This window comes from Amia ocellicauda, chromosome 9, assembly GCF_036373705.1.
Source record: "Amia ocellicauda isolate fAmiCal2 chromosome 9, fAmiCal2.hap1, whole genome shotgun sequence".
NCBI lineage: Eukaryota > Metazoa > Chordata > Actinopteri > Amiiformes > Amiidae > Amia > Amia ocellicauda.
In genome coordinates this window covers 3412955-3437015 of record NC_089858.1, presented here as the reverse complement: position 1 = coordinate 3437015, position 24061 = coordinate 3412955, and the positions used below count along the sequence as shown (strand labels likewise).

General features: G+C 43.7%; 5 protein-coding genes and 6 non-coding genes across 17 annotated transcripts; 9 read left to right on the top strand and 2 right to left on the bottom strand.

Moving 5' to 3' along the window:
* The first annotated feature begins 6 nt into the window (after positions 1–6).
* On the top strand, positions 7–3795 carry c9h9orf78 (chromosome 9 C9orf78 homolog). Its single transcript, XM_066712706.1, has 9 exons — positions 7–143; positions 363–422; positions 521–572; positions 1022–1092; positions 1321–1398; positions 1759–1956; positions 2321–2457; positions 2888–2986; positions 3249–3795. Exons 1-9 carry the CDS (start codon positions 64–66, stop codon positions 3338–3340), a joined length of 867 nt encoding a protein of 288 aa, XP_066568803.1. The 5' UTR covers positions 7–63; the 3' UTR covers positions 3341–3795.
* Positions 3796–3866: 71 nt separating this feature from the next.
* On the bottom strand, positions 3867–9915 carry med22 (mediator complex subunit 22). Of its 3 annotated transcripts, none has more exons than XM_066712710.1 (5): positions 9857–9915; positions 8584–8730; positions 8366–8446; positions 7453–7661; positions 3867–4959 (listed from the first exon to the last, which is right to left on the bottom strand). In XM_066712710.1, exons 2-5 carry the CDS (start codon positions 8704–8706, stop codon positions 4758–4760), a joined length of 615 nt encoding a protein of 204 aa, XP_066568807.1. In that variant the 5' UTR covers positions 8707–8730; positions 9857–9915; the 3' UTR covers positions 3867–4757. The 3 variants fall into 3 exon arrangements, with proteins under 3 accessions (XP_066568807.1, XP_066568806.1, XP_066568808.1); XM_066712709.1 differs by lacking the exon at positions 9857–9915 and adding an exon at positions 9173–9273; XM_066712711.1 differs by lacking the exon at positions 9857–9915 and adding an exon at positions 9157–9245.
* Positions 9916–9953: 38 nt separating this feature from the next.
* Positions 9954–14042, top strand: rpl7a (ribosomal protein L7a). The gene is made up of 8 exons (XM_066712707.1): positions 9954–9998; positions 10832–10952; positions 11359–11508; positions 11958–12098; positions 12477–12556; positions 12784–12914; positions 13507–13576; positions 13878–14042. Exons 1-8 carry the CDS (start codon positions 9996–9998, stop codon positions 13980–13982), a joined length of 801 nt encoding a protein of 266 aa, XP_066568804.1. The 5' UTR covers positions 9954–9995; the 3' UTR covers positions 13983–14042.
* On the top strand, positions 10663–10737 carry LOC136759529 (small nucleolar RNA SNORD36). The gene has a single exon (XR_010820052.1). It is a non-coding gene; the product is annotated as a small nucleolar RNA SNORD36 (small nucleolar RNA).
* On the top strand, positions 11207–11279 carry LOC136759504 (small nucleolar RNA SNORD24). The gene has a single exon (XR_010820029.1). It is a non-coding gene; the product is annotated as a small nucleolar RNA SNORD24 (small nucleolar RNA).
* LOC136759505 (small nucleolar RNA SNORD24) lies at positions 11704–11773 on the top strand. Its single transcript, XR_010820030.1, has one exon. It is a non-coding gene; the product is annotated as a small nucleolar RNA SNORD24 (small nucleolar RNA).
* LOC136759503 (small nucleolar RNA SNORD36) lies at positions 12218–12290 on the top strand. Its single transcript, XR_010820028.1, has one exon. It is a non-coding gene; the product is annotated as a small nucleolar RNA SNORD36 (small nucleolar RNA).
* LOC136759525 (small nucleolar RNA SNORD36) lies at positions 12637–12710 on the top strand. Its single transcript, XR_010820048.1, has one exon. It is a non-coding gene; the product is annotated as a small nucleolar RNA SNORD36 (small nucleolar RNA).
* LOC136759530 (small nucleolar RNA SNORD36) lies at positions 13363–13433 on the top strand. Its single transcript, XR_010820053.1, has one exon. It is a non-coding gene; the product is annotated as a small nucleolar RNA SNORD36 (small nucleolar RNA).
* A 92-nt stretch (positions 14043–14134) lies between the features above and the next one.
* surf1 (SURF1 cytochrome c oxidase assembly factor) lies at positions 14135–20677 on the bottom strand. Its single transcript, XM_066712704.1, has 9 exons — positions 20498–20677; positions 20111–20177; positions 17274–17389; positions 16938–17020; positions 16335–16526; positions 16089–16161; positions 15448–15610; positions 15159–15240; positions 14135–14685 (listed from the first exon to the last, which is right to left on the bottom strand). Exons 1-9 carry the CDS (start codon positions 20660–20662, stop codon positions 14619–14621), a joined length of 1008 nt encoding a protein of 335 aa, XP_066568801.1. The 5' UTR covers positions 20663–20677; the 3' UTR covers positions 14135–14618.
* On the top strand, positions 20642–24020 carry surf6 (surfeit 6). 5 transcript variants are annotated; one of them, XM_066712701.1, is made up of 5 exons: positions 20642–20724; positions 21297–21401; positions 21606–21806; positions 22397–22485; positions 22957–24020. In XM_066712701.1, the coding sequence occupies exons 2-5, from the start codon at positions 21308–21310 to the stop codon at positions 23644–23646; spliced, it is 1074 nt and encodes a 357-aa protein (XP_066568798.1). In that variant the 5' UTR covers positions 20642–20724; positions 21297–21307; the 3' UTR covers positions 23647–24020. The 5 variants fall into 5 exon arrangements, with proteins under 5 accessions (XP_066568798.1, XP_066568796.1, XP_066568797.1 ...); XM_066712699.1 differs by lacking the exon at positions 20642–20724 and adding an exon at positions 20752–20890; XM_066712700.1 differs by lacking the exon at positions 20642–20724 and adding an exon at positions 20853–20934.
* The last annotated feature ends 41 nt before the right edge of the window (positions 24021–24061 follow it).

Genomic DNA, 24061 nt, shown 5'->3' with positions numbered 1-24061 from the left:
GAAAGAGGAAATAAGACCAGAAAAGCAAAACACTGTTTTCAACACAACACGGCGTGAGACGACATGCCTTCTAACAAAAACTTCAGAAGACGGAGAGCAGATTCAGACGATGAAGAAGACGAAGAGACGACTGCAGAAGTCAGGTACCAGCTTTACATTTGCATTACATTACATTTATAGCCTACTTTAAAAATGGTCGTCATTTTTAGGATCAATGACTGCCATTCCGTGAAATTAAAATGTTGAACGTCAAAACACCCTTCACGTATTAATTATGGAAGGCACTTCCCTTGGGATTAGGGCTCAAGATGTGAGGCTTCAGGTGTGTTGTTGTAATACCTGCCGATGCGTTTGTGTAACAGATCTAAACTGGATGAAGCCAAGGAGGTTCAGAGTCTCAGGAAAAGGCAGACTGGCGTGAGGTGAGACATAAAGCACGACGTGTCTGTTGGTCATTTCTCGTGATGATGTAGCTCTCCTCTACGCAGACTTGGCACTTACTTTCATCCCCCTCTCTCAGTGTGACGGCATTGTTGGTGGGTGAGAAGAGGCCGATTGACGCGGATATCGAGGTATGTGACTTATTTCTGTGTGGCTAGAAAAACAGTTTTATTATACCTTATGAAAGGCTACCATTCTGAATTTGAATAGTCTTATACTGAGGTTGTCTTGATCTGATACAATGTGTTTACTTTGCTTTCCTATGGCTTCTAATAGTTTACACATTGATGTAGCAGAATTTCACGGGTTTACTACACTTCATTTAGATTTTACTGCTTTATACCACGGTAGGATTATACAGATATGAGTAAAAACCAGAAAGAATGGCAGATTTTCACCTAAAAAATGTACCCTTTTAATTTATCCAGCTATTCACTGTCTGAAATTCAAATGCACGATTTTTCTTCCTTTATTCCTGTCTGCAAGGTCAGATTCTGAAATGATGGATTGTGAGTTTGACTGTTTTGAAGTTTTATTTACAATTATAGAAATATATATATCTTTAATTGTATTCCTTTAGGATGATCCGTTTAAATTGAAGACGGGAGGCGTTGTGGATATGAAGAAAATTAAAGACCGGAACAGAGACATGTAAGTGTATTGAATGTTGATTACTTTGGTCAATAACAAGATAAGTTAATATTCTATGTAGGAGCAACTCACATACCAACACACAGATATTAAAGGTGTGCAAATGCAAACCCTGGGATGTATTCACATATTTTGTATTTCAGTGAGCTGAGCTTGGGTCTGTATCACTGCATACAGGACAAGATCTGTGTTTTTCCATCTTCTAATACTTTTCCATTTCCTCCTTAGGACAGAAGAGGAGACCGACCTGAATCTGGGGACATCTTTCTCGGCGGAGACGAATCGTCGAGATGAAGATGCTGACATGTATGTATCCATTAAGACTATTTCCAACTGACATGGAAATCTTCTGAAATTCAATAAAAAGCTATAAAAAGAACAGGGTAGCTTTTACACGAATGCACCAGACGGGCACAGTGTAGTGTTAGTAGAGAGATTTCAATTTAATTTCAAGTGACTAAACGCACTCTTTGAAAAGTAGCAGAGATCAGAAGAGAATTGGAGTATATCAGAAGCAATAGATGCAGGAGAAACATTGAATTTGACTGCCGCACTGAAAAGACACGAGTCATATATCTGTCAAGCTTTGTGTGTGTCTTCTATCAGTGACTGAGCCTGGTGTTCACTTTGACTAATTTGACTGCTTACTTCTTACGCCTCTTTCAGGATGAAGTACATTGAAACCGAACTGAAGAAGAAGAAGGGGCAGGTGGAGGCCGAGGAGCAGAAGGTGAAGGTGAAGAACGCGGAGGACCTCCTGTACGAGCTCCCGGAGAACATCAACGTGTCGTCAGCCAAGAAGACCGAGGAGATGCTGTCCAACCAGATGCTTAGTGGCATTCCAGAGGTGGACCTGGGCATAGAGTGAGTGAGCATGTCTAAACACGGGCAGCTGGTCCATTGAAACTCACGGCCTAGTCTTGGAGAGCTTCAGTCTAGCAGGTCACCCTTAAGTCATGTATTGTTAAGGACCTTATAAAACATTTCCTTCAACAGTTCGGCAGGAGTGAAATGAATTGTGAGATCCGGTGAAAGTAACACCTGAACTTCCTTCATCTGTCAGGGACCAGGGTTCCCTTATTTTTAGTGTCGCAAAGCAATGTTGTCACACCCCTCCTCTGCCAAATATGAACTCATGAACTAGTCCTGATAGAATGACCCTTATCTTGCCTTGTTTTGAATGACCACTAACCAAGAGAACTTGTCTGTTTCTCTTCCTCTTCCTCAGTGCAAAGATAAAGAACATAATTTTCACCGAAGAGGCCAAGGCCAAACTCCTGGCTGAGCAGCGAAACAAGAAGAAGGACAATGGCACCTCCTTCGTCCCCACGAACATCGCTGTGAATTATGTCCAGCACAACCGCTGTAAGCTCATTCTGCGAGTTTCGGTTGTGCTTTAATGCTGAATCACAACGTCTGTGTGACATAGACAAGTCCTTCCCAATTTCGTCCAGATGGGCTTGCTGTACAGAGGCAGACGTGCTCTCCAAGTGAACGTGTGTGAAGGGGCGTGATTAAAATGTCGCACGAGACCAGGAACAATACAAAGCTGCACTAAACACGACTTGCATTAGAGTGTAATTGTTGTGGACGTAGACATTGTTCAAAGCACGTTACACTAAAATAAGTTGGGTGTGATGGCTAATAAAACCATTACACAGCAGGGATGTACAGTATTGGGGTTCTGCAGAATGGGTGGTAAGATAACTGCATATCAGTCAGATTTTGTGCTGCTGCTTTGTTACGCGGCTCACCGACGCTCAGTATCAAAAGTGTGCCTTCTCTCTTGTTCCAGTCTACCACGAAGACGTGAACGCACCGGCGAAGAGGCACAGAGAGGAGCCCAAAGCCCGGCCACTCCGAGTGGGGGACACCGAGAAACCAGGACCCGAACGTAAGACACCACTGCACTCCACAACCACAATCACCACAGATAATAATAGCAAACCACTCCAGAGCAACAACGCTTTCTGTAGAACATTTCTGTGGATGTTTTGGGAAGGAAATCGTATGTTTTCATAGTCAATTAATGTAAGATAGGATTCATTTTTGTGTTTGTACCGTGGCTAACCGTTTATTTTGAAGAGGGATATGTACAATGACCCTGCTTTGACTGCCCATGTCACCAACTTCTAAATGACTGTCTTCTCCCACAGAAACTCCTCCGAACCGCAAGAGGCCGGCCAACGAGAAAGCCACAGACGACTACCACTACGAAAAGTTTAAGAAGATGAATAGGAGATACTGAAAACGTCCGTGTGACTGTCTGTGTTACACCCGATACTTTCCCTCCTGTAGTTGTGTTCCCAGAGGCGTTCCTTTATAGTTTTCCATTTTTTAAATCGCTTCTTGTGCTTGTAAAGGCAAGATGTGAAAACTTGTCTCTGTCCAGTCAACGTGTAATGGAGGAAGATGTTTTGGGGATGTCTTTTGAGCAGGTGGATTTTTATGGAACGTTTGTGGTCAACTCTGAACCTCTTATAGTATATTTACCCCAAGGTTCATGTTACCTTTGTCCAAATGCTTTCGTATTTATCCAGAAGTCTCTATTCTTAAATGGTTTCATAGTGAAGAGAAAAATGAGGGGAAACTAAACTAGTCTTCACCCGTCAGATGTGGTTTAATATGGAGAAATTAAACCATTTGAATTAAGTTATCAAAAGTTGTATTTTGTTTTTAATAAATTTGTATTTTGTAAAGTCATATTGTAGTTGTTTAATTTGATCCAAAATTGAACTGGTCGTATCATTAAATGAAAGATGGAAACTTCAAAATCAGTATTTCATTGAAGGATTTATTTATTTTTAACTCAAGCTTATTCTAGTTTGAAAATCAATACACATAAAAAACAATCAGTAAAAATAAACACTGCACAGTTAATTTGAAACAATTTTCAGTGTTTGACTAACTACAATACAAAACCATATCATCCTTTTTCTCTCAAAGGACTCTTACTGCATTTGCTATTTAATACTGATTAATTGTTATAGGTTTGGGTCCCCCAATAGTCACATCAAAATACGTTTCATAGCTGTCCATATGTAGTATCTAAATATTACATTACAGTAGTAGTACATAAATTAACAAATGCAATGTATCTGTCAGTGTATACTGTGCTCAACAAAAGCTTTTTAATAAAATAAAAAAAGAGCTCACGATTGACCTGAGATTGTTAATCCATGTGTTAATAAAAACACAAACTTCAGCTCGTCTTTGACTATTGCCCTGTCCTAGGCTACATGTCCTTCTGTTGCCCTAGTCCTGCTACTCATCTTTCTGTAACTCCGCCTCCTATACATCTATACAGGCCTCGCCCATCTCTGAAGCACCACTGTTCTGCTTCAACACAGAGGCTAAACCGCAGTCCGTCTTACACGACACATACAACCAAAGATCCAGAAAAACAAACCTCGGTACATGTATTTCCAAACGCAAGACCCTCCCTCATGGCTCAAAACGCTAGGCTCAGACCAGCGCGGTCCCATCCCTGTGAATGGGAACCCAGCTACTGTTCATCTTAACAAAAAATTAAAAAACAAAGACTAAATCGAGAAGCCCAGCTATATGACGAACTCCACGAAACGAGTTCCAGTTGGGCGTGGAAATCCGAGAGGTGGCTCGAGTCCGCAGCCGTGACCCCGGCGCACCCGGTCGGTGGCGCTCCGTCACTGGTGCTCCGAGGGGCCCACCGAGTGTCCGTTCAGGTGGCCCGGAGTGGATCCCTGGGACGCCGCTCCCCCTCCATCCTCGGCTCTGCCCGTGACCCCGGATCCTGAGGACGCCGAAGCCCCCCCCGGGGAGACCAGGTTGTCCTGCCGCCGGAAGGCCTCGCACAGGGGCAGGTCGCTGCTGTCCCAGTGACTGTAGCTAAAACCCAGCAAGAGCATCAGCAAAAAGAGGAGTGGGGGGCTCTCGCTCAAGTGCGCGCACACACACATACACTCAACAGAGGAGAGAAGAGTGTAGGAGGACAGCCATTCACCGCCACACAATGTGCTCAGCAAGGACTCTGGTCTGTTTCTCGGTTATGAATAGACAGGACAGAATGAAAAGCCTGGGCAGAGTGTGTAGATGTAAGTGAATGTCAGTGTATATGAAGGACACCTCATTATTTTAACTAAGTCTGTTTGGATGTCCGGCACATATTCAACACAGCTATATGTTAGTTAAGATCTAAATATACATATATATGACTTGGTTATGCAGCATATTTACTCACATAAATACAAATTAAAGTTTCCAGAGTTAAGTACAGTTATCCCTAATGGGTTTATGATTCAGACACGCCTTACTATCAATTTAGTTATTTAATTTAGTTTCCAAACGAATAGTTTCAGATTCCAATACTGAAAAATCACTGTGGCAGCACGTTCATGCAGACAGGTTTGTCAGACTGAGGAAACTGATCAGGTAAAGGAATGGAAGGTGGGGAGATAAACTGCCTGAAACGGAGAACAGCATTCAGATTTCCGCGGTGAATAAATGGAGAAGGAAAACCGCAACCCATTTTGTCTGCTTTATTTCTTTCATAGTCGTAAAAAGTGAGCAAATTAAACTACAGAAAGCGTTAAAATTAAAGCATGTGAAACAGATTCACTACCCATGGAAGGATAAATGGATAGATCCAGTTTAGCACTTTATGGAGTGTGTAATAAAAATGCAGGCACATGTTGACAACTATGACTATATAAAAATGTATAATCTGCAGTACAGGGCATAAATTGCATTACTAAATGAATCCCTAGCCATTGCAGACCCAATGATACTGTAATCAGAAGGATTTATCTTATAAAAACATTCACATAAAAATGAAGACTTAGAAAACAAACAGGAAATGCTCATTTAAATAAGGCATTTTAAAACCAACAGGATATAGCTCCTGTGATCGCTGATAAGGAGGTGCAAAACACGTTCCTGCCCTTTAAAATCAGATTTAAAAAGTATAACACCGAGAATGCCAATCGAAATATGAGGTGCAAACAGTACAGCCCAGATCATGTGCAGTTTAGGTTATATGTTCTACCAAGAAAACTAAATGACAATCAGTGATTTTTAACATATGTGATGAGCTCCATTTTAATGGATTTAACAATTATGTACCTTAGTCCTGCAGCCCTTCATGCTGAAAAAAACATCAACTGTCTTAAAATTCACTATCCCATGTCAATCGGGTCAGAGATAAATAAGATTAGACTAGATATCAAAGTATAGAAGTAGCCGAAATAACCTTGTTTCTGGATTCTGGATGTACAATAAAAGGGTCTGTGCCATCAAACATGACATTAAAAGACAACATTAAATCAACATCCATGCACTGTTACTCAGGAATTCAATAAAACGTGAAGACAAATGCACACACATACTTCAATTCAAAATTAAAAGTGTTTTTCTACTTTACCACCTACTTTTAAGGCAACATAGTTAAGTGCTTTACTGAAAGTACGTCACAAATAAACTGTAGGTAAAGTATCTGACCCTAGTTGAGAGTAATTATGAAGGTCAGGGAAGTGTTCATAGTGTTTTTCAGACATTTCATCCTGACACACAATTTCAGCCAGTCTGCACTTTACTCCTCGTTAAAATACGATCCAGGTACGAGGAGGAGGATTGTGTCTGTACAAGGTGCTTTATTGATCCGAGTACCTGTAAGTATCACATTTTCACTTTGGCTTTTTTTGCAGAGGCAAGCGAAGTATATCTAGGACATTTACTATGCTGCATATATTTGTTTTCCAGTGCAGGTAGGCGAATAGAAAGGATAATCAAAATGTCAACAACATTTTAAAGATTGTCAGACAAGGCACATCAGATTGGATTTTTAACCACAATCCCGGGTGACATATTGAAATATCCGCAGTGGTTTGGAAACTAATTTTCTATCTTCATGATGAAGAAAAAGATAATTAACTTCTAAAGATCTATACTAGCATTCCATTTAAGTTTGCAGTACAGCCGAGGAGGTCGTTATGTTTTTGCTCAATCGCAAAGCAGCTTCTCGGGTTTACTTTATTAAAAAATGTTATGGGGGGGTAAAAAAACAACAACATACAACCTAACCACATTGTTTTGGCCTACTGTAAACATACAACAACAATACAAAGGCGGAGAGTCATAGCCGTTTGAATACACGATTTAGAAGTGACTGCTTTGTGACCGAGCGCACATGGTCTCTACTGCAAACTTAAGTTGAGCACTACTATAGTTAAAAGCATCTGACACGGCAGCCTTAGCTTCGTGAGCAGACAAAGTGTCGCCGCCACTCTTCCACCCGGGAGTGCTGCATCTCGTCAAAGGCACTAGGAGAAGTAGAACAACGACATGGGGAAAAGGCGTGTGTGGGAACTAGGAGTCTATTTGTACCTGGAGGAGTAATATTCTTCCTCTAGCTCGTACAGGTCAATTGCAATCTCATCGCGCAGGGAGGTCAGTTTCTTATCGCACTCCTCCTGCAGCGAGCGCAGCTGCTGGTTCCGCTGGTTGATGGCTTCGTTCACAGACGGGAAGTCGTTGAGGATCAGGAACTGTTTGAGGTCCGAGATCAGCTTCATCAGGGACTCCCCGGCGCGCACCTTCACACAGACGGGCACACAGTTGGGTCGGTCTGCTACAGGGTTCCTGTTTTTATATGTGCCTCAGACCTAAAGTGTAGCCTCAGCTGCCACCATATATGCACTGTGCATTTCATGTATATATATTTATTTATTGTTCCAATTGATATTATTGTTTTGTTAGATATTCACAATGTGTGTGTGAAGACCACTGATCACACAACAATAAAAAGCTGTGATGAAACTATTCCTAAACCACCTGAACCAGTTCATTAATGCAATTAATCAAAGTCCTTTTTACGTATTTTAAAACAAGTGACATGAACATAGAGTGCTTTTAGAATGGAAAACGGGATGTGCTTTACACAAAGGGTGGTGGGTGCGTGGAACTCGCTAGCACAGCGTGTTAAGACTCGATTCTTTAAGTAATGTCTGGATGGCACTCTGGGAGAAATAAGCTAAAAACAACCAACCAACCACAGATTGTAATTCACATTTAATGATTTACTGTTAAATGCATCACCACGTTTGTGCTTCAGACTTTGCATTGTTATGAAGGTTTCCATTATATGCGTGAAGTGTTTTTCACATGGTTCAAACAATTACTTTAATTAGGTTGTGATGCATGCTTTGCGAACGCATCTATATTTTATAAACAAGGCACAGAAACAACTATGTTTTTCACACGATATAATAAAAACACATCCTGCGGGTGAAATACTCACAATATTGGCTGCTCTGACGTGCATCTCATAGTGGTCCTGCTCTCCTTGAGTCGCTCTGGACACCTGAGTTTCATCTTCCACCTGCGGATGAACACAATACACCATACAGGACGTCGCGTTTCTGTCCCAGGACTGTGACATACGTGTCTTCAGTCTCCTTTCAGTCCAGTTCTGCTGTCGAACCGAAACCATACAGTAAACAGCAGCCATGCCCTCACCTTGGCCGTCTTTATGATCTCTGTGAAGTTGTCCAGGATGGATCGGATGTCATCTTTCAGTCTTTTGTTGTAGGACTGCAGGAGCGTCTCTTTGCTCTGAGGAAGGACTCGCTGCGTCGACATCTGGTCGGTAATGAAGCTCCTTCTCTGAAATGAGTGAAGGATAAACCGGCCGATTGGTAAAACCGCAGATATTTTCACACAAAACGACTCCAAATACTGGAGAAAACCCCCCGGACAGAGAGCCGCTTTCACGGGTCTGTCTCTGTGGATTAGTTTAATATCAAGGGTTTTCGGTCCCAGGCAGCTCAAACACTCACTTAATGTAATCATTGTTTCCATCGATGCTACAAACAAGCTTACTAAAATTTGGACATACTTACTATTTATTCATTTGAAGCTGCCTATGGTTACAATGTAATTGTACACTACAGTATTGTGCTGCTAGTCAATCAACACTAATTTAACAGTCAGTGAAAGAGCCAGCGTGCTTACGTAAGACGTACACGTGTAGTAATATCTGCGGTTTTAAAATATAATGTATATTTATATATATATGCATAGGATAATCACATTTAAAAATAAAAACCTTGTAGCTTCTTCCCGCTAATTCATGTCGGCCAGACTCCACAAGACGTGATGCAGCACAGCCTAACCCACTGCACACGAAAGCCCGCCCACTCGCTGTGATTTGCTGCTCAACCTGAAAGCCCGCCCATGTCGTTCTCTGATTGGGCATTTACACCACGCCCCTTCTCTGTGATTGGTCGCATTTTCACTGTACTTGTAACAATACATTATTCACCGAGGGTCAATACTTGATTGCGCTGTATAACACAGGGGAATGATATAATGCACTCAAAGGGAAAGTTTATCGGAACACTGTATTGTCCCCAGGTATTTTAACATTCAATTCCCATGACCTAATGCAGCTCAGACTCATTAATCGACAGGCTAGTTTGGTGGCCAATTAAATTCCGATGAACGATTATAATTAGTATTATTGTAATTTAAAATAAAGTGCAAAAGGACAAGAGAGGGAGAATAACAAGTAACGATGCGAACTGATTTCCACAAGCACACCGGATCGGTCGTTTGTTTGAAAATACAGATTGTATCAGAATAAAGTTTAAAAAAGCAGAGTTCACCGAATCTACTACGATCTATAATATTAGGCTGCATTTGCCAAACTGCACAGATTCCGTTTTTTGTTTGAACTATTTTAAATATAAATATTTAACATATTTTTAAAAATGTAGACAAAACTCTCAACCTGTTCAGCGATGTTATGGTTTCCTGTGAACTATGACTCGTGGTGACGTCATACTTTGCGGCCGCAGTTCTCGCGGTGTTTCGTGCCGGATACTTATATTTCCCAGAATGCGTTTCTCTTCCTTTCTCTGTGATCCAACATGGTGAGTGTGCCTTCATCTTGTTTGGGGAGAATCGCTACGTTTTTATATCATTAAACATCTACTCGTTCAAGCCTTAAACCAAGAGCGTTCTTGGTCTGGCGATTCATATACAGTCCGTTCTTCACAGCCGAGTCCTTATTTCTGAGAAAGACGCTAAATTATCTGGTAAATAAGCAGACACCCTTGGACGTGTATTTCAGATAAACAGTCTGCATATTGCACTCCGGCATGAGTGGCTACAGTGTGACTTTCACTAGCTACGGATCTTCGGCATCACAGCTGCTTTCAGATATGATGCCTTAATTAAATCGGTTAATTAAATGAGCTATGGTCATATTTGCGTAATTGCACTTGCCGGAAGATCCGCTGTTGCTGACAAAAGGCCTAAACCGGTTCCAGATCGGTGTGGCTGAAACAGTGAAGGCGGGTTAGCCTTCCTAAAGATGAGGCTCGTTATTTGCTGCTCAAACTGCCGCGTATTGAAGCGTGTTGTGCGCAACAGTTTATACCGGCTTGTGCATCTCCGCCGCGGAAAGACTAGGCCTGGAGCCGGGCAGCGTGCGGTCCTGCCTCCCGGAGAAGCGTCTTCCTCACGACGGCCGCGGTACAGCGCTTATCTAGGAGGGGCGGTGTGGGGCGCATGTGTGGCTTAGATGTCTGGCTGGTGCAGTGATGTCTGAATTTCTTCACCTGAATCGCCTGTGTGGATCAAAACACGAGCTTTTTAACCCTGAGCTCCAGCCACGTCTGCTCGGCGCCCGCGGCCCTGTGTGGTGGGTTTACATCTGTCCTAATGCTGCCCAGTTGGTAACCCATCTTTTCCCTCCTTTCAGCCGAAGGGGAAGAAGGCTAAGGGAAAGAAGGTGGCGCCGGCCCCTTCTGTGGCCAAGAAACACGAGGCCAAGAAAGTAGTCAACCCCTTGTTCGAGAAGAGGCCCAAGAACTATGGCATCGGTGAGTGCTGCTTTGTTTTGAAGTTGTCCTTTGTAGGCATGTTTGACCACATGGTGAAGAGGCTTGCAGGGGTCAGAGACGGTGTGTGCATACCTGGGAGGGTTTCTAACGGATTCAATGTAATATGTACTTTTTCAATGCGTGTTTTTCTAATGCTGCTTTAAAAGGGGTACATGCCTATAAACCTTAAAACATACTAGTGTGACTGGATATGTCCTCTTGAATGGGGCAACTTTCCAAAGCTTTAGATCTTGTGCAGATGATGTAACTAATATTTGCTATCTTACAAAGCAATGACGACAACCAACCACCAAGATCGCTGATGCACAACTGTACTAAAAACTGTGAAAACGACTGTTTGTACTGTTCATGTCCTGGTCTGAAATTGCCCGCTCCCTCCCCACAGGTCAGGATATCCAGCCAAAGCGTGATCTGACGCGCTTCGTGAAGTGGCCTCGCTACATCAGGCTGCAGAGGCAGAGGTCCATCCTGTACAAGCGTCTGAAGGTGCCTCCTTCAATCAACCAGTTCACCCAGGCTTTGGACCGCCAGACAGGTGAGAGGACCTCAGAGTTTACCATCGGTCGTTCTCTGACTTTGGAAGTAACCCTACCTCTAATAAAACTGCAGTGGTGAATAATTTACTCTTTAGGAAGACTATGACCCCAATCTGGCCAAAACTGGGGGTCTTGTATTTTAGCAAATCAAAGTAATGGTTCTTGGCAGTAGATCCTTCAGCATTCACAGGTTGTGCAGATGATGTGAAGAATATTTGCTATCTGAGCATCAGTGCTGACACTTCCACCAAGATCACTGATGCGCCCTGTGCTGTAATCGCTGCCGAGTCTTATGTGGGTAGGATTTGCCACCTGAGATGTTTATTAACTTGACATCCTGGTTGTGTATCGTTTCAAACCCAAGACCCAAAGTCTGCTTAGCCTCGGATGAGTGAAGGGAGACATTCGTTGGGGTAGGTGACTAACTTTGATCTCCATGGGTTTTCAGCCACTCAACTGTTCAAGCTGGCCCACAAGTACCGTCCTGAGACCAAGCAGGAGAAGAAGCAGAGGCTGCTGGCTCGGGCTGAGCAGAAGGCTGCTGGCAAAGGAGACACCCCCACCAAGAGGCCCCCCGTCCTCAGAGCTGGTGAGAATATTAGCGTGCCCGTTAGATCCGCAGAGTCGGTTTTCAATCTGCACACATGAGGTCAAAGTGAACGTTTGCATGTTGGTGAATCCCATGTGTGGGGGAGAGCTCTTTGGCCAAAGCAGTGATGACAGAATTTCTTCACCTGACACTCGCATGGAGAATAAATTGAGCTTTTTAACCCTGAGCTTTGGCCATAACTGAATTGTGATCTAGGAGAGGGTATAACCTTAAAACTGAAAAGATTTGTCCATTTTATTTGAGACTGGGCCTTCACGTTTCAAACTGTCAGATTTGTAACTGATTTTAATGTGTTTTGTTTGACAACGAGAAGTAGGTTTTTAAAGTTGTGACATGAACAGGATATTGCCATTCCAGGTGTGAACACGGTCACGACACTGGTGGAAAGCAAGAAAGCCCAACTGGTGATCATCGCGCATGACGTCGACCCAATTGAGGTAAAAGCCCACCCTTGTAAATCAGTCCAGACACCTTAAACATGTTTTTATTTGTAGGGGGGTCCTTGGGAAAGGCAGTGTTACAATGATGTCATGAATTTCTTCACCTGAATCTCTGTGATGTTCACACATGAGCTTTTTAACCCTGAGTAACGACCACTGGGGTGTTTTGTCTCGCTCTCCTGTCGGTGCTCTGTGGTGCTAAGTGACCTCTCTGTGGGTTTCAGCTGGTGGTGTTCCTGCCCGCGCTGTGTCGCAAGATGGGCGTCCCATACTGCATTGTCAAGGGCAAGGCCAGACTGGGCCGCCTGGTCCACAGGAAGACCTGCACCTCCGTGGCCTTCACACAGATCAATCCGTAAGTGGCCGGGCTCGCGTGCACTGGGCTAACTGGCAATCTAGATCTTTGGAAACTGACCTGAGTGTTCTGGAAGCGGAATAGTGTCCGTAGTCCTGCTCGAATAATGCGGCCTGTGGCTGAAGTGTAATGACTTTTCAGGGTTTTTAGCTAATTGAAGTGAATTAGCTTGAATCACTTTTGAGAATCTGGACAGAAGTGACTTGCATCTACATTTTGAAAATTAAGAATCCAAAGTGTGATCTAAGTTTAAATCTGCCAGTGATTTAAAATGAACAGATACCCTGAGACAAAGTACCCAACTATCGCCGGTCTTTGCAAGCTCATCAATATATTAAACGTGTACAGGTGATTCCTTAACTTTGAAATGTTTTTCTCAGGTACTTCATGGCATCAGCTTCCAGTGTTAATTTATAATAGACCAGTTTAATGTTTGGAATGAACCTTCTGGCAATGATGTTTGAATTTCTTCAACTGAACCACCGTGTGGCTTTTATGAGCTTTTTAACCCTGAGCCGAAGGTTGTGCAGTTTGATCCCACTTAACTGCTGAGGATTTGTTACGGTCATTAATTAGTGTGATTCCTCTGCAGTGAGGACAAGGGAGCCCTGGCTAAACTGGTGGAAGCTGTCAAGACCAACTACAATGACAGATATGAGGAGGTAAGGTTTAACATTTTGGTTTTAATCTTGAATCAGATTATCTATGAAGGTTCCTGGGTAGCACATCCAGTGAAAGACTGCAGTGGAACAAAAATTACAGCTAAAATAAGTTATTTTCTTCAAGGGTTTCACATTTTTAACCCCTTTTAAATCACCCCCAAAATATTTAAATCAAAACTAGTCTTGCTTGGGATATAATTGAGATCTAGTACATTTGGTGTCGGTTTAAATTGCTTCTCCTGTTAATCATGAAAGACGTTTCCTCTTGCACAATGTCTTGAGCTCTGCTCTTGTCCCGCAGATCCGTCGTCACTGGGGCGGTGGAATCATGGGCCCCAAGTCCACGGCCCGCATCGCCAAGCTGGAGAAGGCGAAGGCCAAGGAGCTGGCCACCAAGCTTGGTTGAATACACAATGCTTGAGGATCCCTGTTGTGTATATACAAATAAAACTGTTGGAAAAACAAATGCTGTCCTGTGGTTGTGCTTAACCCTGCTCTTTAAAACCCAAATTTTTTTTGGAACTTTGAAATTAGTTCAGGGAGAGCAGAGCACACTAGTTTAGGAAGATCTGAAACCAGTTTATTGAAAGCACTTTATTTCCTCAAATTCTGCAAACAGAATAAAGTCTGGAAGTATTCAATTTCTGATTTGAGTGGTTCAATAACTATCTTCTGGTGCTGAGGTTTCCAAAGTCCAGTGCTGGTTTAAATCAGTCCTCAAATTGATTAATTGAGGACCAGAGATCTGCATTTTCATTCCATTAAGTGCTTCATTTCAATAAAAATTGAAAAAAAAAAGCTTTGTTAGAGCTGAGAGAGTAGATCAAACCATTGCACCAGACAAGATGGCTTTCTGTAGCCACTGATTTCAAGAGAGAACTTGGAGACAGCTGGCTCTGAAGACTATGGATGTGCCAGTCATCATAATCTATGTTCATACTATGTACATCTCCTCACAAGATCCCACTTGGGGACAGAAAATACAGCAAAGTGTCTCTTCAGAACGGCAGTGTTTTGGTTGTCAGTCGCTCAGCACTGCAAACTATATCGGTATTTTCCGGATGAATTTCATGTACCACATGTAGGAAGTGGCGATACAGAGACCATACCTAGCAGGGGGAAGGAAACAAGACGTTAGTTCCATGGTCACGTGTATTTAAGACCCTAAACAAAGTCCCAGCAGCACAACATCTTAAGTAAGATCAATAGTTTGTAGATCTAAATAGAGACTTGAAAAGCCACCCGTTTCAGGAATGTCGAAAAGCAGACGCCATCAGCAGAAACTGGCAGCTTGGTCTCATTTAATTTACATTAGAATATTAACTGCAGCTGGAGGATCTAGTCCGCTACAATAAGGGGGTTTTCCAAAACTTGACCAACTCCTTAATTATATAACTGAATTAACTATGAAGGAAGAAAATCTAAAACTGCTTGGATCAAAGTGCCTCACAGTGGCCTGGCATGTACCTAGCCGTGCACACAGAATAAAGGTCTAAGTTTGCTATGTGAATTCTGGGGGGTTGGTAGGGACAATATTGCAGAAGACCATTTTTAATATTCTGTAAGGAGCAACAAGTCTTACCATGTGACAATATACTGCATGTGCTCATTCCTCAGGGTGACTCGAGTCTGCCCCCCGATGGGCCCTCCAGGGACTGTACTGGCTGGAAGAGAAGCACAGGAGGAAGGATTGTAGTCACAGGAGTCAACAACACACCCACCAACGCTGCGGTGCGGTGGCATTGTTCGGCACCCAGTTATCTACCGAATGAAACGCTAGGTTCGGGTTCGAAACCAAACCTCGATTAACCCGATTACGTCAACACCGCGTCGACACATTGGAAAGCGAACTCCTAGAAGCGCAGTCTTACCGAAGTCGGCATCGATAAAAACGGGCTCGGACCCAGTCGCCTTAGCCATGGCCTCCAGGTCCCGGTAATGCCAGTGGTTGTTCCCCGTGTCATTCTGAGGCACAAAGGGCTTCCGGGCCTCAGTCAGCCTCACCACTCCAACCAGCTCCACCTCCTCCGCCACCTGCAGGACCAGAGTAGAGTGGATAGAGTGGGCGGCGCGTCTCTCACAGACTGCACGGTACGGGAGCTCGGCACTTGACATGACGCCGGGCTGTGTGGCTCTGTAACGTCGTGGTTTACAGTCATCCAGTGAAATGGAGATTAAGATATGGGGGTATCTATACAAGCAGAGGTTGTATTAACTTTGTCAAACATTCTGGTTTGCAGAAGGGAGAGTGATGTTTAGCAAATAGATGCCTAAAAGAAAGTCTCCAGCTTTATATTAATCTCTTTATACACAAATGGGCTCAACAAAGCAAGAATAATATCCATATTTATAGTTCACCACAATCCCGTCACTGTCAGTCAGTAAGTCAATCAAAACTGTTTGGTCAGAAGAGTTTGTATTGTTTTTCATGTGTTGTCCTGAAGTATCTTTTTTAATTAAGAAAGGTTTTTTCTGCTCATTCTTAAGTGGATTTCAGTGAAGATCAACATACCTGTCCTTTCTGTCTGGTCCGTGGATCAATCTTCTGTCTGGGGACATAGCCTCTGTTTACCAGGATTGTGACCCTGGACAACACAATTTAGGAGCAATATCCATAGAAAAAAGAACAGAATTTCAACATACATTTCAGACCACATGCTCATCTGTGTGCACTGTGTGGAGACAAAAGACATCACAGCTGTATCTGTCGAGACTATGTGTCCTGCTCTGGACAGCCAGTAAGGAGATGATGTCTCACCCGAGGTCTGTGCAGTAGAAGGGCGTGACCACATTGGCTCCCGTCTCGGCGCTGGAGGCGAGTCTGCCAGCCTCCCTGGCCTCTCGTTCCGGGTCCACCAGGGAGCGGGGCAGGATGTAGAGCTCCCGGGAGTGATCGAAGCGCCCGCGCACACGCATGCGCCGATACTCCAGGGTCTTCAGTTCCATGGGGCTGGGAGACGAGACGCAAAAACATCACACGTGAAACACACAAGCCAGAAAAGTGCCCATCTGGTTAAAATGAAGCTTCCACCACTGGTTCAGACTAGGTAGTTTCAGCTGCATAACATCCGCTGGTTGAGCTTATATCTGGGCTTAGTGCTGGGATGGAGTTCAGAAATCCACCTGCCTCGTGCAACACCCCAAGTGTTAAGTCTTACAGAAAATTGTAACAACTGACTAAAACTAACCTTTTCTGACCCTTAGGATCCCAGTCTGACATACATATTACATCCACAGGCCTGGTAATGTGGGATAATATACTGTTTTGTAATGTTTTTTATGAATGTAACACTGGGTGCATTATGGGTACCATCAGTGTCCAAAATAAGATATGGGCATGATGTCATAATGAACCACTCACTCGAGAGGAAGGCTTATCGGCTCCGCTGTGGTCAGACTCTGTAGATCCTCAATCAACTTCAGTTTCCATTTCCGACGCTGGACCTGAGGAGAGAGGGGACAGGAAACGGAGATCGTTCCCTTGTTCTGTGGTTTACAAAGACTGATACGAGTCTCTGTCTGAATGAGGATCACACTTAGTTCCAACACAAGACCTGACTAGATCATAGAAGTAAACGATCGAATGCATTACCCCACCCCCACAAACACAAGTTTCGGTGTAACCACGACCAATGGTTCGGATATATCGATCGCTGTATTTATCGAGCGCAGGATTGAGGGGAAGGGATTGGGATACCTGCCAGGTCCCCAGGCCGAAGGTGGTGGCCGGGATCAGCAACAGGAGCCATTTGAGGAAGGAGTCCTCGGCCTTCTGTTCACCGACAGCAGACGAGCTGCACTGTCTGAAGGTCTCTGAAAATACAAACCAAGACAGCGGCCCACACTGGATCAGAACATGGGGATGCCTTGGCAGAAGTCACTCACACAGACTGCAATACATTTCTGCTTTATTGCATTTAAAATGATCTCCATATAAAAAGTAAAAATATTGTCATGAATAATAAAACTACTGTTGTTATTACAACTACTGTTAATAATCCTAATCAAAATAATAAAATCAGTCAATAGAAAATTAATTTAATGGAAACACAAACAGGAAAACTTACAAACAATGTATTTATATATATATATATATATATATATATATATATATATATATACACACTCACCTAAAGGATTATTAGGAACACCTGTTCAATTTCTCATTAATGCAATTATCTAACCAACCAATCACATGGCAGTTGCTTCAATGCATTTAGGGGTGTGGTCCTGGTCAAGACAATCTCCTGAACTCCAAACTGAATGTCTGAATGGGAAAGAAAGGTGATTTAAGCAATTTTGAGCGTGGCATGGTTGTTGGTGCCAGACGGGCCGGTCTGAGTATTTCACAATCTGCTCAGTTACTGGGATTTTCACGCCGACTGATTCAAGCTGATAGAAGAGCAACTTTGACTGAAATAACCACTCGTTACAACCGAGGTATGCAGCAAAGCATTTGTGAAGCCACAACACGTACAACCTTGAGGCGGATGGGCTACAACAGCAGAAGACCCCACCGGGTACCACTCATCTCCACTACAAATAGGAAAAAGAGGCTACAATTTGCACAAGCTCACCAAAATTGGACAGTTGAAGACTGGAAAAATGTTGCCTGGTCTGATGAGTCTCCATTTCTGTTGACACATTCAGATGGTAGAGTCAGAATTTGGCGTAAACAGAATGAGAACATGGATCCATCATGCCTTGTTACCACTGTGCAGGCTGGTGGTGGTGGTGTAATGGTGTGGGGGATGTTTTCTTGGCACACTTTAGGCCCCTTAGTGCCAATTGGGCATCGTTTAAGTGCATGGTACTGTGTTTGATGTTAATGTTGGCCCATATTGATAGGATAGCATCTTGCAGTTGATGGAGATTTGTGGGATGCACGTCCAGGGCACGAAGCTCCCGTTCCACCACATCCCAAAGATGCTCTATTGGGTTGAGATCTTGTGACTGTGGGGGCCAGTTTAGTACAGTGAACTCATTGTCATGTTCAAGAAACCAATTTGAAATGATTCGACCTTTGTGACATGGTGCATTATCCTGCTGGAAGTAGCCATCAGAGGATGGGTACATGGTGGTCATAAAGGGATGGACATGGTCAGAAACAATGCTCAGGTAGGCCATGGCATTTAAACGATGCCCAATTGGCACTAAGGGGCCTAAAGTGTGCCAAGAAAACATCCCCCACACCATTACACCACCACCACCAGCCTGTACAGTGGTAACAAGGCATGATGGATCCATGTTCTCATTCTGTTTACGCCAAATTCTGACTCTACCATCTGAATGTCTCAACAGAAATGGAGACTCATCAGACCAGGCAACATTTTTCCAGTCTTCAACTGTCCAATTTTGGTGAGCTTGTGCAAATTGTAGCCTCTTTTTCCTATTTGTAGTGGAGATGAGTGGTACCCGGTGGGGTCTTCTGCTGTTGTAGCCCATCCGCCTCAAGGTTGTACGTGTTGTGGCTTCACAAATGCTTTGCTGCATACCAGCAAAAAATCCCAATAACTGAGCAGATTGTGAAATACTCAGACCGGCCCGTGTGGCACCAACAACCATGCCACGCTCAAAATTGCTTAAATCACCTTTCTTTCCCATTCAGACATTCAGTTTGGAGTTCAGGAGATTGTCTTGACCAGGACCACACCCCTAAATGCATTGAAGCAACTGCCATGTGATTGGTTGGTTAGATAATTGCATTAATGAGAAATTGAACAGGTGTTCCTAATAATCCTTTAGGTGAGTGTATATACACACCGATCAGCCATAACATTATGAGCACTGACAGGTGAAGTGAATAACACTGATAATCTCGTTATCATGGCACCTGTCAGTGGGTGGGATATATTAGGCAGCAAGTGAAGATTTTGTCCTCAAACTTGATGTGTTAGAAGCAGGAAAAATGGGCAGCGTAAGGATCTGAGCGACTTTGACAAGGGCCAAATTGTGATGGCTAGACGACTGGGTCACAGCATCTCCAAAACTGCAGCTCTTGTGGGGTGTTCCCGGTCTGCAGTGGTCAGTACCTGTCAAAAGTGTACAAGGAAGGAAAAGCGGTGAACCGGCGACAGGGTCATGGGCGGCCAAGGCTCATTGATGCACGTGTGGAGCGAAGGCTGGCCTGTGTGGTCCGATCCAACAGACGAGCTACTGTAGCTCAAATTGCTGAAAAAGTGAATGCTGGTTCAAGGTGTTGACTTGGCCTCCAAATTCCCCAGATCTCAATCCAATCGAGCATCTGTGGGATGTGCTTGACAAACACGTCCGATCCATGGAGGCCCCACCCCCAATTTACAGGACTGAAAGGATCTGCTGCTGATACCACAGCGCACCGTCAGAGGTCTAGTGGAGTCCATGCCTCGACGGGTCAGGGCTGTTTTGGCGGCAAAAGGGGGACCTACACAATATTAGGCAGGTGGTCATCATGTTATGGCTGATCGGTGTACATAGGCTATATATATATATATATATATATATATATATATATATCTGCAAGCATACATATAGCTACTTTTATTTTGAACTTACTTAAGTAAGGAAGGACACAAAACGTGAAGCGCTGCGCAGACACGTCACTTTTGGAGTAAATAATGGTCTGAAACAGAGATTTGGGCAAAATGTATTATCAGGTTTCCCAAATCCACATTTTAATAGGTGTTATTAAACAGATTCAATTAATTCAATTATATTCATCAGATATCAGTGTTACAACGCCGGGACAGATCTATAATTACACCTCTTTCAAGATGACAAGTTCAGAAAGAGTTTATACATGTATACATTTTAAAATATAATCAGGACAGGTGAAGTTGTTACATAAGTCTTGAGAAAAAAATACCAGCATCGCAAATCTGTTCCTGGTCTGGGTCTGTGCACTACAATCATTTTAAATGTATAAATGACAAATATACTTACATTGCGTTTGGGAAACGTCAGACCTCTAACCAACGGCCTTACGATTAACCTCAAACAGGACATTTTACTGAACCGACGGGTTGTTTGATGCTCACGGACGCGGAGGGCGGCGAGGCGGAAGTCTGGTCCTGAACCACTTCCGCCTGCAAAGCGCAGTCCAGGCATTACTAATCAGTCCGCGCTCTTTCACACGAGCAGTGACTATCTAAGTCTGATTGCAAATACGTGTAAGTTTACTGTTCAGATTTGTGTCGTAATTAATCTAATTTGGGCGGTGAATTGTTGGGAAAACAACGCAATCTTGTTTCTTTAACGGCTGTTTTCTGTTTTCGATAATGGCGTGGCGCGATTGCTTTAGTCTTGCCATGTGGGTCCTGTATGACTTAAACACAGGTAACATGCTGCATCGGGAGAAAAGTCGAACAACGTTTTAGCCGGTTAGAAGTGTCTTTATTATTGTTAACGTTGATTAAGGTTTAATTTGTGTGATAATGGGCCATGGTAGTAGTAGTCTTGTTGTCTAATTGACGGCAGTAGTAGCTGGCCTTCCGTTTGATTTTTTATAACTTACTGACGTCCATGTACATTTGAAAATAATAACGTTGTTTTCTTTTAAACACGATTATACAACAACATACGGTGCGGTTTCGGTTGAATGTGAGACAGCGCTGGCCATTTACCGCTTTATTAAAATGTGATCTCAAGTGTGTGTAACATTTTCTGATTTAATATATTTCCATTATTTTCCTAGGATTGTGCTGTTGTCCTAAGTTGTAATACACGTTTCTTTTCTGCTAAGATTTGTGTGAAATGGCGAGTCTTGCTTCAAAGGACTCTTATCTTCAGAAATTGGGGAGCAAAGTTTGTGCGTCGCAGAGCCAGGAGCCTCGGAAAAGGCCTTTTGGTAAAACATCCTCCCTCAATGCACCATTACACCCACACACTTACGATTTGATCAGTTTAAAGGGAAACATGCTGACATGTTTCAATATCCTTTAGTCAGTCTGGGTCATTTCTTAAGTAAACGGTTATTGTGTGTCAGTGATCAGTTTGAACTCCCTCATGTTGTATCTGTCTACGATGCCAATCACATGAGTATGAACTGCAGTCCCATACAGGAGCGGAGAGCCTGCTAAACCCAGGAAGAAACCGAGAAAAAGACAGAAATTCACCTTCAATGGCCCAGAGAAGAAGCCCGTGGTCAACACCTCAACCCAAGTGCACAGCAAGGGGCGGACAGGGGTGCAGGAGGGAGCCAAAGCGAAGCCCGAGAGTGGCTTAACTGTCAACAAGCATCAGGGGTCCAAAGGTAAGAAACATTAGCACTGAGGTTTCATGCTTCACACGAACTCTTCTGACATTTCACTTATTGGGTAAAGCTTTTGTAGTTACTCCCCAAAAAGGTTTTATTTGGATCAGTTTCACTCAGTTACTGTTTTGCCTACTGGCATTGTGCAGGTGGCTAACATTTTAACTGAACATAAGAAAGTGTCCAGTCGAGAGGAGGCCATTCGGCCCATTGTGCTCGTTTGGTGTCCATTAATAACTAAGTGATCAAGGATCCTATCCAGTCTGTTTTTGAATGTTCCCAAATTGTCTCTTCAGCCACATCGCTGGGGAGTTTGTTCAGATTGTGACGCTGTGTGAAGAAGTGTCTCCTGTTTTCTGTCTTGAATGCCTTGAAGCCCAATTTCCATTTGTGTCCCCGGGTGCGTGTGTCCCTGCTGATCTGGAAAAGCTCCTCTGGTTTGATGTGGTCGATTCCTTTCATGATTTCGAAGACTTGGATCAAGTCCCCACGTAGTCTCCTCTGTTCCAGGGTGAAAACACATTTAGTGCACCATGGGTAGGAGAATCTGTTTAGCTGCAATGATACATATATGGGATTTCCTCTTCTAGGTGCAAAGACGACGACATCCAGCTCTTTTTATACTGTGGATATTCTGCGTCAAAGACTGCATGAGAAGATTGAGGAGAAACGTGGCAATGTATGTATCGAATATCCGGACAGTTCTGCATTTAAATGTACTTTAGTCATTTTAGGCATTTAGGAATTTTGTTTTCTTAGTGAACATATGACTTCTTAGTCACCGTGATACTTTCAAATAGGACAGGTTTTAAAATTGCATTTAATAGGAAGGACATTGATGTCTAAATCAAGCCTTACACCTTTGCTAAATTGAGTATTGCTACATAATTACCCTCCACTGTAATAGTAATGATGAATAAAGGTGTATTACATTTGTATCCTTAAGTATTCATTTTATTTATTGAGGATGTGATCAGTATTACCACTTTGCTGTGCACTGTACTTAGGTGTCACTAGGAAGCCATCTGGTCTCGCTAGGACTATGCAGTATTAGATCCCTCCTTACTGTTGTATTAATCACATTCCAGTTGAGTTACGGTCTTTATTATGCACTGAATTTCCCTTCCCCATGCTGGCTTCTCTCCCCCAGGTGAAGTCCCAGGGGCTGTCGGCCGAGGAGCGGGAGCGGAAGCGCGCGCGCCGGAAACAGGAGAGGGAGCGCAAGAAGCGCAAGAGGAAGGAGATCCGCAAGAGGAAGCTGGCAGAGGAAGCGGGCGAGGGCCAGCCAGAGGAAAAGAAAGAGGACGAGGATGGAGCCCAAGCCAAGGATCCTGCTGGAGCCACGCCCAGAGAGGAGAGCACCCTGGTCTTCAACAAGGTGGACGTGAGCGCGGACTACGTGGACAAGGAGCAGCAGAAGAAGGAGAAGAAAAAGAAAGTGAAGGGCAACATCACGCCGCTGACCGGGAAGAACTACAAGCAGCTCCTTAGTCGGCTGGAGGCCAGGACCGCCAAGCTGGAGGACCTGAGGAGCAAGGACATGGGCAAGGCCAAGGAGCTGGAGGAGAAGATGAAGTGGACTAACGTGCTGTACAAGGCTGAGGGCCTGAAGATCAAGGACAACGAGGAGCTCCTGCGTGCCTCCCTGAAGCGGAAGGAGAAGAAGCGCACCCAGAGGAAGAAAAACTGGGGGGAGCGCAGTGAGCACGTGATGGAGAAGATGCAGCACAGGCAGGACAAGCGCCGCAAGAACCTCCAGAGGCAGAAGAGCAGGAAGGCAGAGAATCGCAAGAACAAAGCCCGTAAGAAGGGGCGCGTGTTACCCGAGGACCTGAAGTAAACCAACCGGAGACGCGCGGCATAAACTAACTGGACCATTTACCATCACGTGCAGCGCAGTGAGCGAGGAGTGCCTTTCTCTGATTTTACTTATCTTAAGCTTTGTTCAGATCCATCCTTTTTTGGTTTTGTTTAGTTTGTTCCTCCTTGAGTTCTGAATGAGATCAGTCCTTCCAAATGCAGGTGCAGCGAAGTTCAGTGAGGTTTTTACTCCAGTGTTAAGATGATATAAAAGTGTAATAAATGCACGTTAGGATGCCATATAATTAATTCATATACATATACACTTGACTGAAACACACCTTAACATGTACTGCGATCACAGACCCTGAATTACAAAGTATACAGTGTGAATAAAGGAGATTGTGGACTTTATGGATGTGAATTTGTTCCTAAAAGAAGAAAATGGAACCGAT

Bases quoted from the DNA above. Each gene is read 5' to 3' on its own strand.
- c9h9orf78 (XM_066712706.1), top strand. From the start codon at position 64: ATGCCTTCTAACAAAAACTTCAGAAGACGGAGAGCAGATTCAGACGAT. The intron at 423-520 runs GTGAGACATAAA...CCCCTCTCTCAG, and splicing joins AAAAGGCAGACTGGCGTGAG to TGTGACGGCATTGTTGGTGG. The intron at 2,987-3,248 runs GTAAGACACCAC...CTTCTCCCACAG, and splicing joins CGAGAAACCAGGACCCGAAC to AAACTCCTCCGAACCGCAAG.
- med22 (XM_066712710.1), bottom strand. From the start codon at position 8,706: ATGTCGACGCAGCGAGTCCTTCCTCAGAGCAAAGAGACGCTCCTGCAG. The intron at 8,447-8,583 runs GTGAGGGCATGG...GTTCATCCGCAG, and splicing joins AGATCATAAAGACGGCCAAG to GTGGAAGATGAAACTCAGGT. The intron at 4,960-7,452 runs GTACAAATAGAC...GCTGGGTTTTAG, and splicing joins GAAGAATATTACTCCTCCAG to CTACAGTCACTGGGACAGCA.
- rpl7a (XM_066712707.1), top strand. The intron at 12,099-12,476 runs GTGAGAATATTA...TTGCCATTCCAG, and splicing joins GCCCCCCGTCCTCAGAGCTG to GTGTGAACACGGTCACGACA. The intron at 13,577-13,877 runs GTAAGGTTTAAC...CTTGTCCCGCAG, and splicing joins ACAATGACAGATATGAGGAG to ATCCGTCGTCACTGGGGCGG.
- surf1 (XM_066712704.1), bottom strand. From the start codon at position 20,662: ATGCCTGGACTGCGCTTTGCAGGCGGAAGTGGTTCAGGACCAGACTTC. The intron at 17,021-17,273 runs GTATCCCAATCC...CTCTCTCCTCAG, and splicing joins TCGGCCTGGGGACCTGGCAG to GTCCAGCGTCGGAAATGGAA. The intron at 16,162-16,334 runs GTGAGACATCAT...TGTGTTGTCCAG, and splicing joins TTCTACTGCACAGACCTCGG to GGTCACAATCCTGGTAAACA.
- surf6 (XM_066712699.1), top strand. From the start codon at position 20,833: ATGGCGTGGCGCGATTGCTTTAGTCTTGCCATGTGGGTCCTGTATGAC. The intron at 21,402-21,605 runs GTAAAACATCCT...TATGAACTGCAG, and splicing joins GCCTCGGAAAAGGCCTTTTG to TCCCATACAGGAGCGGAGAG. The intron at 21,807-22,396 runs GTAAGAAACATT...TTCCTCTTCTAG, and splicing joins CAAGCATCAGGGGTCCAAAG to GTGCAAAGACGACGACATCC.